This window comes from Oncorhynchus gorbuscha, linkage group LG10 (genome assembly GCF_021184085.1).
Source record: "Oncorhynchus gorbuscha isolate QuinsamMale2020 ecotype Even-year linkage group LG10, OgorEven_v1.0, whole genome shotgun sequence".
Lineage (NCBI taxonomy): Eukaryota > Metazoa > Chordata > Actinopteri > Salmoniformes > Salmonidae > Oncorhynchus > Oncorhynchus gorbuscha.
Window position 1 is genome coordinate 98,407,225 of NC_060182.1, and position 14,467 is coordinate 98,421,691.

Here is a 14,467-nt window from a genome sequence, read left to right on the forward strand (position 1 = left end):
ATTCTCGATTGGATTCAGGTCTGGACTTTGACTTGGCCATTCTAACACCTGGATATGTTAATTTTTGAACCATTCCATTGTAGATTTTGCTTTATGTTTTGGATCATTGTCTTGTTGGGAAGAAGTCTTTTGCAGACTCCATCAGGTTTTCTTCCAGAATGGTCCTGTATTTGGCTCCATCCATCTTCCCATCAATTTTAACCATCTTCCCTGTCCCTGCTGAAGAAAAGCAGGCCCAAACCATGATGCTGCCACCACCATGTTTGACAGTGGAGATGGTGTGTTCAGGGTGATGAGCTGTGTTGCTTTTACGCCAAACATAACTTTTTGCATTGGTGCCAAAAAGTTCAATTTTGGTTTCATCTGACCAGAGCACCTTCTTCCACATGTTTGGTGTGTCTCCCAGGTGGCTTGTGGCAAAACTTTAAACAACACTTTTTATGGATATCTTTAAGAAATGTCTTTCTTCTTGCCACTCTTCCATAAAGGCCAGATTTGTGCAATATACGACTGATTGTTGTCCTATGGACAGAGTCTCCCACCTCAGCTGTAGATCTCTGCAGTTCATCCAGAGTGATCATGGGCCTCTTGGCTGCATCTCTGATCAGTCTTCTCCTTGTATGAGCTGAAAGCTTAGAGGGACGGCCAGGTCTTGGTAGATTTGCAGTGGTCTGATACTCCTTCCATTTCAATATTATCGCTTGCACAGTGCTCCTTGGGATGTTTAAAGCTTGGGAAATCTTTTTGTATCCAAATCCGGCTTTAAACTTCTTCACAACAGTATCTCGGACCTGCCTGGTGTGTTCCTTGTTCTTCATGATGCTCTCTGCGCGTTTAACGGACCTCTGAGACTATCACAGTGCAGGTGCATTTATACGGAGACTTGATTACACACAGGTGGATTGTATTTATCATCATTAGTCATTTAGGTCAACATTGGATCATTCAAAGATCCTCACTGAACTTATGGAGAGCGTTTGCTGCACTGAAAGTAAAGGGGCTGAATAATTTTGCACGCCCAATTTTTCAGTTTTTGATTTGTTAAAAAAGTATGAAATATCCAATAAATGTCGTTCCACTTCATGATTGTGTCCCACTTGTTGTTGATTCTTCACAAAAAAATACAGTTTTACATCTTTATGTTTGAAGCCTGCAATGTGGCAAAAGGTCGCAAAGTTCAAGGGGGCCAAATACTTTCGCAAGGCACTGTATTTACAGTAAGCAAAGATGGGGCCTGAGATCCTAGTGAACATATATTTACAGTAAAACATAGATGGGGCCTGAGATCCTAGTGAATATATATTTACAGTAAACAAAGATGGGGCCTGAGATCCTAGTGAACATATATTTACAGTAAACATAGATGGGGCCTGAGATCCTAGTGAATATATATTTACAGTAAACATAGATGGGGCCTGAGATCCTAGGGAACATATATTTACAGTAAAGATCCTAGTGAACATATATTTACAGTAAACATAGATGGGGCCTGAGATCCTAGTGAATATATATTTACAGTAAACAAAGATGGGGCCTGAGATCCTAGTGAACATATATTTACAGTAAACAAAGATGGGGCCTGAGATCCTAATGAACATATATTTACAGTAAACATAGATGGGGCCTGAGATCCTAGGGAACATATATTTACAGTAAAGATCCTAGTGAACATATATTTACAGTAAACATAGATGGGGCCTGAGATCCTAGTGAACATATATTTACAGTAAACATAGATGGGGCCTGAGATCCTAGTGAATATATATTTACAGTAAACAAAGATGGGGCCTGAGATCCTAGTGAACATATATTTACAGTAAACAAAGATGGGGCCTGAGATCCTAGGGAACATATATTTACAGTAAAGATCCTAGTGAACATATATTTACAGTAAAGATCCTAGTGAACATATATTTACAGTAAACAAAGATGGGGCCTGAGATCCCATTAAACATATATTTACAGTAAAGATCCTAGTGAACATACATTTAAGAATTGTAGGACTAGAAATCCTAGTGAACTTGTTCTTTAGGAGTGCACAATACACACTTAGTATGGGTAGGTTTCCTGAACAGATGAATCATAGTCCTATTAGTTCATTTGTGTCCAGGAAAACAGGCCTATAAGTATATGCTATCTGTTGCTTTATTAAGTCATCATGACAGAGAAAGGTGTGTCAACTTGGATAGAGACATACTATATCATGCTACTAATGATCCATTGACTTAGACCAGAGGCCGGTCATACTGTTCCTGTAGTGCCTCGGGTACTGCGGGAGTTTGTTCCAACACCTGACCAATAGAGCTAACTGATTGGTTCGGTGACCGCCTAAACTCAACACATCTACCTGGTCTTCCTGATTGGTTAAATCAGAAACATGAAGTGGATCCAGGATCAGGGTTGCCTAGCACTGTTTTCACTGTCTTTTCACTGTTGTTTTATTTCTTTACTTACCTGTTGTTCACCTAATACCTTTCTGTGAGGTCTACGACACCTGTTGTTCACCTAATACCTTTCTGTGAGGTCTACTACACCTGTTGTTCACCTAATACCTTTCTGTGAGGTCTACTACACCTGTTGTTCACCTAATACCTTTCTGTGAGGTCTACTACACCTGTTGTTCACCTAATACCTTTCTGTGAGGTCTACTACACCTGTTGTTCACCTAATACCTTTCTGTGAGGTCTACTACACCTGTTGTTCACCTAATACCTTTCTGTGAGGTCTACTACACCTGTTGTTCACCTAATACCTTTCTGTGAGGTCTACTACACCTGTTGTTCACCTAATACCTTTCTGTGAGGTCTACTACACCTGTTGTTCACCTAATACCTTTCTGTAAGGTCTACTACAGCTGTTGTATTCAGCATTTCACTGTGAGGTCTACTACACCTGTTGTATTCAGCATTTCACTGTGAGGTCTACTACACCTGTTGTATTCAGCATTTCACTGTGAGGTCTATTACACCTGTTGTATTCAGCATTTCACTGTGAGGTCTACTACACCTGTTGTATTCAGCATTTCACTGTGAGGTCTACTACACCTGTTGTATTCAGCATTTCACTGTAAGGTCTACTACACCTGTTGTATTCAGCATTTCACTGTGAGGTCTACTACACCTGTTGTATTCAGCATTTCACTGTAAGGTCTACTACACCTGTTGTATTCAGCATTTCACTGTAAGGTCTACTACACCTGTTGTATTCAGCATTTCACTGTAAGGTCTACTACACCTGTTGTATTCAGCATTTCACTGTAAGGTCTACTACACCTGTTGTATTCAGCATTTCACTGTGAGGTCTACTACACCTGTTGTATTCAGCATTTCACTGTGAGGTCTACTACACCGGTTGTATTCAGCATTTTACATGTCGTGGAAATTTCCTGTATTTACCAAATCATGAGAGCAAACCACACACAAGTCAGAGTTAGTTATCACAAAGTCCATCTTTAATTATATGAGCTCCATCACAACCCTGTGACTCTCAGATCAATTCAGTGTCTATAAATGAATTCTCTGAGAGACCCTTACACATTGCAACTGAGATCCTTTATAGCAAAGACACCCATAGCCAGACAGCATTGGCTATAAATTATCGTTCAGCTTTGTCTCCTAAACTATGTTATTTTCTCAAACTCAGAACCATAAAACAAATCCTCATATCAACAGGCATATATCAAATCCACCCCTCCTTGACAAGATCACAGAGACACATTGACTGGCACATAGACATTGTGGAGCCAAGAGATACACGCCTGACCTGTCCCCTCTCTGCGGCCCAAGTAACTTAGTCCTGACAGAGAACAGATACTGCAACCCCGCCACAGTATTATACAAACACATTCTGATGAGAAGTAACTTACACACTTATGATGAATATAAAACATCTTACCTATGTTACCAACGAATTCTGATTATTCCACAACATACACCTGTTGTATTCAGCATTTCACTGTAAGGTCTACTACACCTGTTGTATTCAGTATTTCACTGTGAGGTCTACTACACCTGTTGTATTCAGCATTTCACAGTAAGGTCTACTACACCTGTTGTATTCAGCATTTCACTGTGAGGTCTACTACACCTGTTGTATTCAGCATTTCACTGTAAGGTCTACTACACCTGTTGTATTCAGCATTTCACTGTAAGGTCTACTACACCTGTTGTATTCAGCATTTCACTGTAAGGTCTACTACACCTGTTGTATTCAGCATTTCACTGTAAGGTCTACTACACCTGTTGCATTCAGTGCATGTGACAAATAAACTTTGATTTGATTTAGACTGTCGATCAAAGTCTTGGATAAGTGCTGCTATCAGTCACCTATAAATACTTAATTTCAGCACCTTCATTACTAACAACACAATAAAGCACTGGGCCAATAATCTCTTAAAATCTTGAACCACAATCTTCCCTTCTTTTCACAGCAATTCAGCTATTTCTCCATTAATCTCTATTTGATTTGCACATCCTCTCTCCTCACCTTCTCAAATCTCATTGCAGAAGAAAATCAGACCTCTCTTCCAATAAGGCTGATCAGGAGGCAAGGAGATAGTCTGTCTGTGATTCTAACTTCAGACACAACATCCTTCTTTCCCAAAACCCTTAATTCTTCCTTCTCCAGGCTACGAACAGGGCCGAGACACCCAGGACAGCAGCCCCCAGGAAGTGGTATCCCCCAGGAAGTGGTATCCCCCAGGAAGTGGTATCTCCCAGGAAGTGGTATCCCCCTCCTCTTCTGGCTCCCTCCCCCTCCTGTTTCTGCTTCAGCTCAGGGACAACGCTAGCCATCATGGCCTTGAGCATGACCTCTGCCTCCACAGCCTCCGGGAGAGGACAGTTATCAGTGGAGGAGCCGTTGACGATGGTGACAGAAGGAGAAGTGGCCGGAGGTGGAGGATCAGGATGTTTGGTTGAGGGGCTGGCGGCCTGACCGTTAACGATCATAATCAGATCCCGAGAGTCGTCAGACTCACTAACTGCTTTCCCCAGAATGTCCTCAGCTTGGTCGTGCCGGTTCGGACCAGACGACAGGGCAAGTTCTGTAGATCCAGAGAGAGGTGTGATCCGCGATCGGCTGTTGTGGTTCTGAACTGGTGGGAGGGTTTCAGACACACCTGCATCCTTATTACCCAGCATGCTCTGTGTTTGGCCTTCCTGATTCTGGATGTACGCGTCCTCAGACACATGAATTACATTGATCAGCACCTCCTGGTACGTGTCCTCCTCAGGCTCGTTACGGGACACGTGTTCCTCATGCTCCTGACATGGCAGAGGCGTTACACTAGTCAGAGGGCCTGGAACACTAGACAAGTGGTCTGGGACCACAGTAGGACAGGTCACAGGACAGGTCACAGGAGCAGGACTCGTCACAGCAGCAGGACAGGTCACAGGAGCAGGACAGGTCACAGCAGCAGGACAGGTCACAGCAGCAGGACAGGTCACAGCAGCAGGACAGGTCACAGGAGCAGGACAGGTCACAGGACAGGTCACAGCAGCAGGACAGGTCACAGACACAGGTGAGGACAGGAGGACAGGTCACAGCAGCAGGACAGGTTGACAGGTCACAGGAGCAGGACAGGTCACAGGACAGGTCACAGCAGCAGGACAGGTATCCTCATCCACTGGGTCCAAGGTCCATCTGCACCATGAGGGATGGCTGGTTCTCACTGAGGCTGGTGAGTCAGTATGGCTGGACTGGGAGAACGTCAGGCTTGCTGGCTCCCTGGCTGGTTCTCACTGAGGCGGCTCTGAGCTCCCGTGGCTGGTTCTCACTGAGGAGAACGTCAGGCTGCAGTCACCTGGAGGAGGCTTGCTGAGAGTATGGCTGGTTTTAAGTTCCTTGCTGAGCTCCCAGTATGGCTGGTTCTCACAATGTTTTCAACTGGTTCTCACTGAGGAGAACTCAGGCTTGCTGAGAAAATTCAAAATGTACCTGGAGGAGAGATAGCTTTAAGTTCCCGCTTCTCGTCAATGATGAAAATTCAAAATGTAGATGTGGTCAACTGATTTCCTTTCATTAGTAAGATAAACTGAATTTAACTCTATCTAGTCAGTAAACATACAAAATCTAACAAGAAATACTATTCACCTGAGTTGCAGTTGGATCAGAGTCCTCTACTGGCCTCTGGTGGAAGGAGATCACTTTGGCTGTTGGTGGAGTGGCCTCCTGAACCGGACCTGTCTCAGGGGCCTGGACCGAGGCAGAGGCAGCAGTGGTGGGCGTGGCGTCCTGAACCGGACCTGTCTCAGGGGCCTGGACCGAGGCAGAGGCAGCAGTGGTGGGGGTGCATTCAGTCTGGGACAGGGCTGGGTTTAGGTCTGACACCGGCAAGGTGAGAGTGGTTTCAGACAGGACTATATGAGATGGGTTATCCTCCAGAGATCCCGTTGCTACAGGACCAGGCTGAGAGGAGGCAGCGTTATCAGAGTGAGAGAGTGGAGGCTGTGGTTCAGAGACCACTGTGGCAGGCAAAGGTGCTGCCTGGGTGGCTGTGACAGGTTTTACTGCTGCTTCCAGAGCCTGGGGAACTGGCTCTGGGGAGGCACCAGCGATGGGAGCCTCAGCAACTGAACTCGTGGGGACTACTGGCTGGCCACCATCCTCCGGACAGGCAGCAATCTCAGGGCTGAGTGACTCTGAAGGTGGTGCTGGCCGAGCTGGGAGGACCATAGAAGATGTAGGGTCATCAGAGCTCTCTGAGATGGGCAGAGATGGGCTGGTAGGAGGAGCAGCAGGAGAAGGATCTGGGGAAACAAAAGCAGATTAGACTTTTAAAAAGGAAATGAGTTGTGGTATATAAGAATAAGGCACATCAACATCCCCAACAGATGTACCCTCCGTGTTCTGTCTAAGATTTATCGTGATGGTGAAGCCTGGTGGAAAATGTCCTGAGATGAATCAAGTGGACCAGTCGTTTACAGCATTTAATCAATTCTATTATTTTAACTAGGCAAGTCATTTTTGGGAACAAATTCTTATTTACAATGACGGCCTAGAAACAGTTGGGTAACTGCCTTGTTCAGGGGGCAGAACAATAGATGTTTACCTTGTCAGCTCAGGGATTTGATCTAGCAATCTTTCAGTTGCTCTAACCACTAGGCTACCTGCCGCCCTAATAAATTCTGGCTCTGGGGAGCTTATAAAGCCCTTTATACACCACCCTTATGAAGCCCTTTATACACCACCCTTATAAAGCCCTTTATACACCACCCTTATAAAGCCCTTTATACACCACCCTTATAAAGCCCTTTATACACCACCCTTATGAAGCCCTTTATCCATCACCCTTATAAAGCCCTTTATCCATCACCCTTATAAAGCCCTTTATACACCACCCTTATAAAGCCCTTTATCCATCACCCTTATGAAGCTCTTTATACACCACCGATATAAAGCCCTTATACACCACCGATATAAAGCCCTTTATACACCACCGATATAAAGCCCTTTATACACCACCGATATAAAGCCCTTTATACACCACCGATATAAAGCCCTTTATCCATCAATGTTTTTCACAAAGTGCTGTACAGATACCCAGTTTAAAACCCCAAAGACTGAGAAATGCTGGTGCAGAGGCACAGTGGCCTGGAAAACCTCCCTAGAAAGGCAGGACCCTAGGAAGAAACCTAGAGAGGAACCAGGCTATGAGGGCTAACAGGCTCCCAACAAAAAAGTAATTTTCACCTGGTCATAACCACAATTTTGAACGGAGTCACAGACAAAGGTACTAGTGTCTAGTGATGTTTTATCACAAAGGTACTAGTGTCTAGTGATGTTTTATCACAAAGGTACTAGTGTCTAGTGATGTTTTATCACAAAGGTACTAGTGTCTAGTGATGTTTTATCACAAAGGTACTAGTGTCCAGTGATGTTTTATCACAAAGGTACTAGTGAGTGATGTTTTATCACAGACAAAGGTACTAGTGTCTAGTGATGTTTTATCACAAAGGTACTAGTGTCTAGTGATGTTTTATCACAAAGGTACTAGTGTCTAGTGATGTTTTATCACAAAGGTACTAGTGTCTAGTGATGTTTTATCACAGACAAAGGTACTAGTGTCCGGTGATGTTTTATCACAGACAAAGGTACTAGTGTCCGGTGATGTTTTATCACAGACAAAGGTACTAGTGTCCAGTGATGTTTTATCACAGACAAAGGTACTAGTGTCTAGTGATGTTTTATCACAGACAAAGGTACTAGTGTCTAGTGATGTTTTATCACAGACAAAGGTACTAGTGTCTAGTGATGTTTTATCACAGACAAAGGTACTAGTGTCTAGTGATGTTTTATCACAGACAAAGGTACTAGTGTCTAGTGATGTTTTATCACCGACAAAGGTACTAGTGTCTAGTGATGTTTTATCACCGACAAAGGTACTAGTGTCTAGTGATGTTTTATCACAAAGGTACTAGTGTCTAGTGATGTTTTATCACAAAGGTACTAGTGTCTAGTGATGTTTTATCACAAAGGTACTAGTGTCTAGTGATGTTTTATCACAAAGGTACTAGTGTCTAGTGATGTTTTATCACAAAGGTACTAGTGTCCAGTGATGTTTTATCACAAAGGTACTAGTGTCTAGTGATGTTTTATCACAGACAAAGGTACTAGTGTCTAGTGATGTTTTATCACAGACAAAGGTACTAGTGTCTAGTGATGTTTTATCACAAAGGTACTAGTGTCTAGTGATGTTTTATCACAAAGGTACTAGTGTCTAGTGATGTTTTATCACAAAGGTACTAGTGTCTAGTGATGTTTTATCACAAAGGTACTAGTGTCCAGTGATGTTTTATCACAAAGGTACTAGTGTCTAGTGATGTTTTATCACAAAGGTACTAGTGTCTAGTGATGTTTTATCACAAAGGTACTAGTGTCTAGTGATGTTTTATCACAAAGGTACTAGTGTCCAGTAATGTTTTATCACAAAGGTACTAGTGTCTAGTGATGTTTTATCACAGACAAAGGTACTAGTGTCTAGTGATGTTTTATCACAGACAAAGGTACTAGTGTCTAGTGATGTTTTATCACAGACAAAGGTACTAGTGTCTAGTGATGTTTTATCACAGACAAAGGTACTAGTGTCCGGTGATGTTTTATCACAGACAAAGGTACTAGTGTCTAGTGATGTTTTATCACAAAGGTACTAGTGTCTAGTGATGTTTTATCACAAAGGTACTAGTGTCTAGTGATGTTTTATCACAAAGGTACTAGTGTCTAGTGATGTTTTATCACAAAGGTACTAGTGTCCAGTGATGTTTTATCACAAAGGTACTAGTGTCTAGTGATGTTTTATCACAAAGGTACTAGTGTCTAGTGATGTTTTATCACAAAGGTACTAGTGTCTAGTGATGTTTTATCACAAAGGTACTAGTGTCCAGTGATGTTTTATCACAAAGGTACTAGTGTCTAGTGATGCTTTATCACAGACAAAGGTACTAGTGTCTAGTGATGTTTTATCACAAAGGTACTAGTGTCTAGTGATGTTTTATCACAAAGGTACTAGTGTCTAGTGATGTTTTATCACAAAGGTACTAGTGTCTAGTGATGTTTTATCACAAACTAGTGTCTAGTGATGTTTTATCACAGACAAAGGTACTAGTGTCTAGTGATGTTTTATCACAGACAAAGGTACTAGTGTCTAGTGATGTTTTATCACAAAGGTACTAGTGTCTAGTGATGTTTTATCACAAAGGTACTAGTGTCTAGTGATGTTTTATCACAAAGGTACTAGTGTCCAGTGATGTTTTATCACAAAGGTACTAGTGTCTAGTGATGTTTTATCACAAAGGTACTAGTGTCTAGTGATGTTTTATCACAAAGGTACTAGTGTCTAGTGATGTTTTATCACAAAGGTACTAGTGTCTAGTGATGTTTTATCACAAAGGTACTAGTGTCTAGTGATGTTTTATCACAGACAAAGGTACTAGTGTCTAGTGATGTTTTATCACAGACAAAGGTACTAGTGTCTAGTGATGTTTTATCACAGACAAAGGTACTAGTGAGTGATGTTTTATCACAAAGGTACTAGTGTCTAGTGATGTTTTATCACAAAGGTACTAGTGTCCAGTGATGTTTTATCACAAAGGTACTAGTGTCTAGTGATGTTTTATCACAGACAAAGGTACTAGTGTCTAGTGATGTTTTATCACAGACAAAGGTACTAGTGTCTAGTGATGTTTTATCACCGACAAAGGTACTAGTGTCTAGTGATGTTTTATCACAAAGGTACTAGTGTCTAGTGATGTTTTATCACAAAGGTACTAGTGTCTAGTGATGTTTTATCACAAAGGTATTAGTGTCTAGTGATGTTTTATCACAAAGGTACTAGTGTCTAGTGATGTTTTATCACAGACAAAGGTACTAGTGTCCGGTGATGTTTTATCACAGACAAAGGTACTAGTGTCCAGTGATGTTTTATCACAGACAAAGGTACTAGTGTCCGGTGATGTTTTATCACAGACAAAGGTACTAGTGTCCAGTGATGTTTTATCACAGACAAAGGTACTAGTGTCCAGTGATGTTTTATCACAGACAAAGGTACTAGTGTCTAGTGATGTTTTATCACAGACAAAGGTACTAGTGTCTAGTGATGTTTTATCACAGACAAAGGTACTAGTGTCCAGTGATGTTTTATCACAGACAAAGGTACTAGTGTCCAGTGATGTTTTATCACAAAGGTACTAGTGTCCAGTGATGTTTTATCACAAAGGTACTAGTGTCTAGTGATGTTTTTCACAAAGGTACTAGTGTCTAGTGATGTTTTATCACAAAGGTACTAGTGTCTAGTGATGTTTTAGGTACTAGTGTCCAGTGATGTTTTATCACAAAGGTACTAGTGTCTAGTGATGTTTTATCACAGACAAAGGTACTAGTGTCTAGTGATGTTTTATCACAGACAAAGGTACTAGTGTCTAGTGATGTTTTATCACAAAGGTACTAGTGTCTAGTGATGTTTTATCACAAAGGTACTAGTGTCTAGTGATGTTTTATCACAAAGGTACTAGTGTCTAGTGATGTTTTATCACAAAGGTACTAGTGTCTAGTGATGTTTTATCACAAAGGTACTAGTGTCCAGTGATGTTTTATCACAAAGGTACTAGTGTCTAGTGATGTTTTATCACAAAGGTACTAGTGTCTAGTGATGTTTTATCACAAAGGTACTAGTGTCTAGTGATGTTTTATCACAAAGGTACTAGTGTCCAGTGATGTTTTATCACAAATCTAGTGTCTAGTGATGTTTTATCACAGACAAAGGTACTAGTGTCTAGTGATGTTTTATCACAGACAAAGGTACTAGTGTCTAGTGATGTTTTATCACAGACAAAGGTACTAGTGTCTAGTGATGTTTTATCACAAAGGTACTAGTGTCTAGTGATGTTTTATCACAGACAAAGGTACTAGTGTCCTAGTGATGTTTTATCACAGACAAAGGTACTAGTGTCTAGTGATGTTTTATCACAGACAAAGGTACTAATGTCTAGTGATGTTTTATCACAAAGGTACTAGTGTCTAGTGATGTTTTATCACAGACAAAGGTACTAGTGTCTAGTGATGTTTTATCACAGACAAAGGTACTAGTGTCTAGTGATGTTTTATCACAGACAAAGGTACTAGTGTCTAGTGATGTTTTATCACAAAGGTACTAGTGTCTAGTGATGTTTTATCACAGACAAAGGTACTAGTGTCCAGTGATGTTTTATCACAGACAAAGGTACTAGTGTCCGGTGATGTTTTATCACAGACAAAGGTACTAGTGTCTAGTGATGTTTTATCACAGACAAAGGTACTAGTGTCTAGTGATGTTTTATCACAAAGGTACTAGTGTCTAGTGATGTTTTATCACAGACAAAGGTACTAGTGTCCAGTGATGTTTTATCCAGTGATGTTTTATCACAAAGGTACTAGTGTCTAGTGATGTTTTATCACAAAGGTACTAGTGTCTAGTGATGTTTTATCACAAAGGTACTAGTGTCTAGTGATGTTTTATCACAAAGGTACTAGTGTCTAGTGATGTTTTATCACAGACAAAGGTACTAGTGTCTAGTGATGTTTTATCACAAAGGTACTAGTGTCTAGTGATGTTTTATCACAAAGGTACTAGTGTCTAGTGATGTTTTATCACAAAGGTACTAGTGTCTAGTGATGTTTTATCACAGACAAAGGTACTAGTGTCTAGTGATGTTTTATCACAGACAAAGGTACTAGTGTCTAGTGATGTTTTATCACAGACAAAGGTACTAGTGTCTAGTGATGTTTTATCACAGACAAAGGTACTAGTGTCTAGTGATGTTTTATCACAGACAAAGGTACTAGTGTCCAGTGATGTTTTATCACAGACAAAGGTACTAGTGTCCGGTGATGTTTTATCACAGACAAAGGTACTAGTGTCTAGTGATGTTTTATCACAGACAAAGGTACTAGTGTCTAGTGATGTTTTATCACAAAGGTACTAGTGTCTAGTGATGTTTTATCACAGACAAAGGTACTAGTGTCCAGTGATGTTTTATCACAAAGGTACTAGTGTCCAGTGATGTTTTATCACAAAGGTACTAGTGTCTAGTGATGTTTTATCACAAAGGTACTAGTGTCTAGTGATGTTTTATCACAAAGGTACTAGTGTCCAGTGATGTTTTATCACAAAGGTACTAGTGTCTAGTGATGTTTTATCACAGACAAAGGTACTAGTGTCTAGTGATGTTTTATCACAGACAAAGGTACTAGTGTCTAGTGATGTTTTATCACAGACAAAGGTACTAGTGTCTAGTGATGTTTTATCACAAAGGTACTAGTGTCTAGTGATGTTTTATCACAAAGGTACTAGTGTCTAGTGATGTTTTATCACAAAGGTACTAGTGTCTAGTGATGTTTTATCACAAAGGTACTAGTGTCTAGTGATGTTTTATCACAAAGGTACTAGTGTCCAGTGATGTTTTATCACAAAGGTACTAGTGTCTAGTGATGTTTTATCACAAAGGTACTAGTGTCTAGTGATGTTTTATCACAAAGGTACTAGTGTCTAGTGATGTTTTATCACAAAGGTACTAGTGTCCAGTGATGTTTTATCACAAAGGTACTAGTGTCTAGTGATGTTTTATCACAGACAAAGGTACTAGTGTCTAGTGATGTTTTATCACAAAGGTACTAGTGAGTGATGTTTTATCACAAAGGTACTAGTGTCTAGTGATGTTTTATCACAAAGGTACTAGTGTCTAGTGATGTTTTATCACAAAGGTACTAGTGTCTAGTGATGTTTTATCACAGACAAAGGTACTAGTGTCTAGTGATGTTTTATCACTGACAAAGGTACTAGTGTCTAGTGATGTTTTATCACAAAGGTACTAGTGTCTAGTGATGTTTTATCACAAAGGTACTAGTGTCTAGTGATGTTTTATCACAAAGGTACTAGTGTCTAGTGATGTTTTATCACAAAGGTACTAGTGTCTAGTGATGTTTTATCACAAAGGTACTAGTGTCCAGTGATGTTTTATCACAAAGGTACTAGTGTCTAGTGATGTTTTATCACAAAGGTACTAGTGTCTAGTGATGTTTTATCACAAAGGTACTAGTGTCTAGGGATGTTTTATCACAAAGGTACTAGTGTCCAGTGATGTTTTATCACAAAGGTACTAGTGTCTAGTGATGTTTTATCACAGACAAAGGTACTAGTGTCTAGTGATGTTTTATCACAGACAAAGGTACTAGTGTCTAGTGATGTTTTATCACAAAGGTACTAGTGTCCAGTGATGTTTTATCACAAAGGTACTAGTGTCTAGTGATGTTTTATCACAAAGGTACTAGTGTCTAGTGATGTTTCACTGTAAAGTCTGTTTTTTTATTTGATTTTTACAACACACTTTAAAATAAAGTTTGATTTAATGTAATGGTGACTTACTGGTCTGGTTGTGCTTGGTCCACTCTGCCCTCAGTTCATCAGCCAGGTCCTGATGCTCCACCACCTCCAGAGCTGATATCAACTCTTCTGGCCAGTTCATTCTCTTCTGTACATAGTCCAGCAGGATCTGCATTGCAGCGGAGTTACCGACACAATTCCTCATGGCCTGGATCTCCTCCTATGAATATGATGAATGAGAATATTTGAAAAACTAGAACTGCGCCACCGCATTGGTGCAGGGTTTTGCTTCCATTCAGCCACAAAAAGCAGTGGTGAGGTCGGGCACTGATGTTGGGCGGGAGGCCCGGGTATGGGCTTTTTTGTGGTTTCCCAAAATCGGTATCTGCGTTGAAAAATCGTAATCGGTCGACCTCTAGTCCATACAGAAATGGTTTGTCGAGATCAATATGTAAGAACTTGACTGGCCTGCACAGTGCCCTGACCTCAACCCCATCGAACTCCTTTGGGATGAATTGGAACGCCGACTGCGAACCGGGCCTAATCGCCCAACATCAGTGCCCGACCTCACCAATGCTTTTGTGGCTGAATGGAAGCAAAAGCCTGCAGTAA

General features: G+C 41.0%; 1 protein-coding gene across 1 annotated transcript in view; it reads right to left on the reverse strand.

Moving 5' to 3' along the window:
* Positions 1-4,159: 4,159 nt before the first annotated feature.
* The window catches only part of LOC124047010 (mitochondrial antiviral-signaling protein-like), a 28,908-nt gene continuing 18,600 nt past the window's right edge, over positions 4,160-14,467 (reverse strand). Inside the window, exons 3-6 of the mRNA XM_046367754.1 lie at positions 13,898-14,075; positions 6,094-6,749; positions 5,743-5,864; positions 4,160-5,484 (exon numbers count right to left, since the gene is read on the reverse strand). Of these exons, the coding sequence (XP_046223710.1) occupies positions 4,608-5,484; positions 5,743-5,864; positions 6,094-6,749; positions 13,898-14,075 (1,833 nt within the window). The 3' untranslated portion in view covers positions 4,160-4,607. The remainder of the gene's footprint in view (positions 5,485-5,742; positions 5,865-6,093; positions 6,750-13,897; positions 14,076-14,467) is intronic.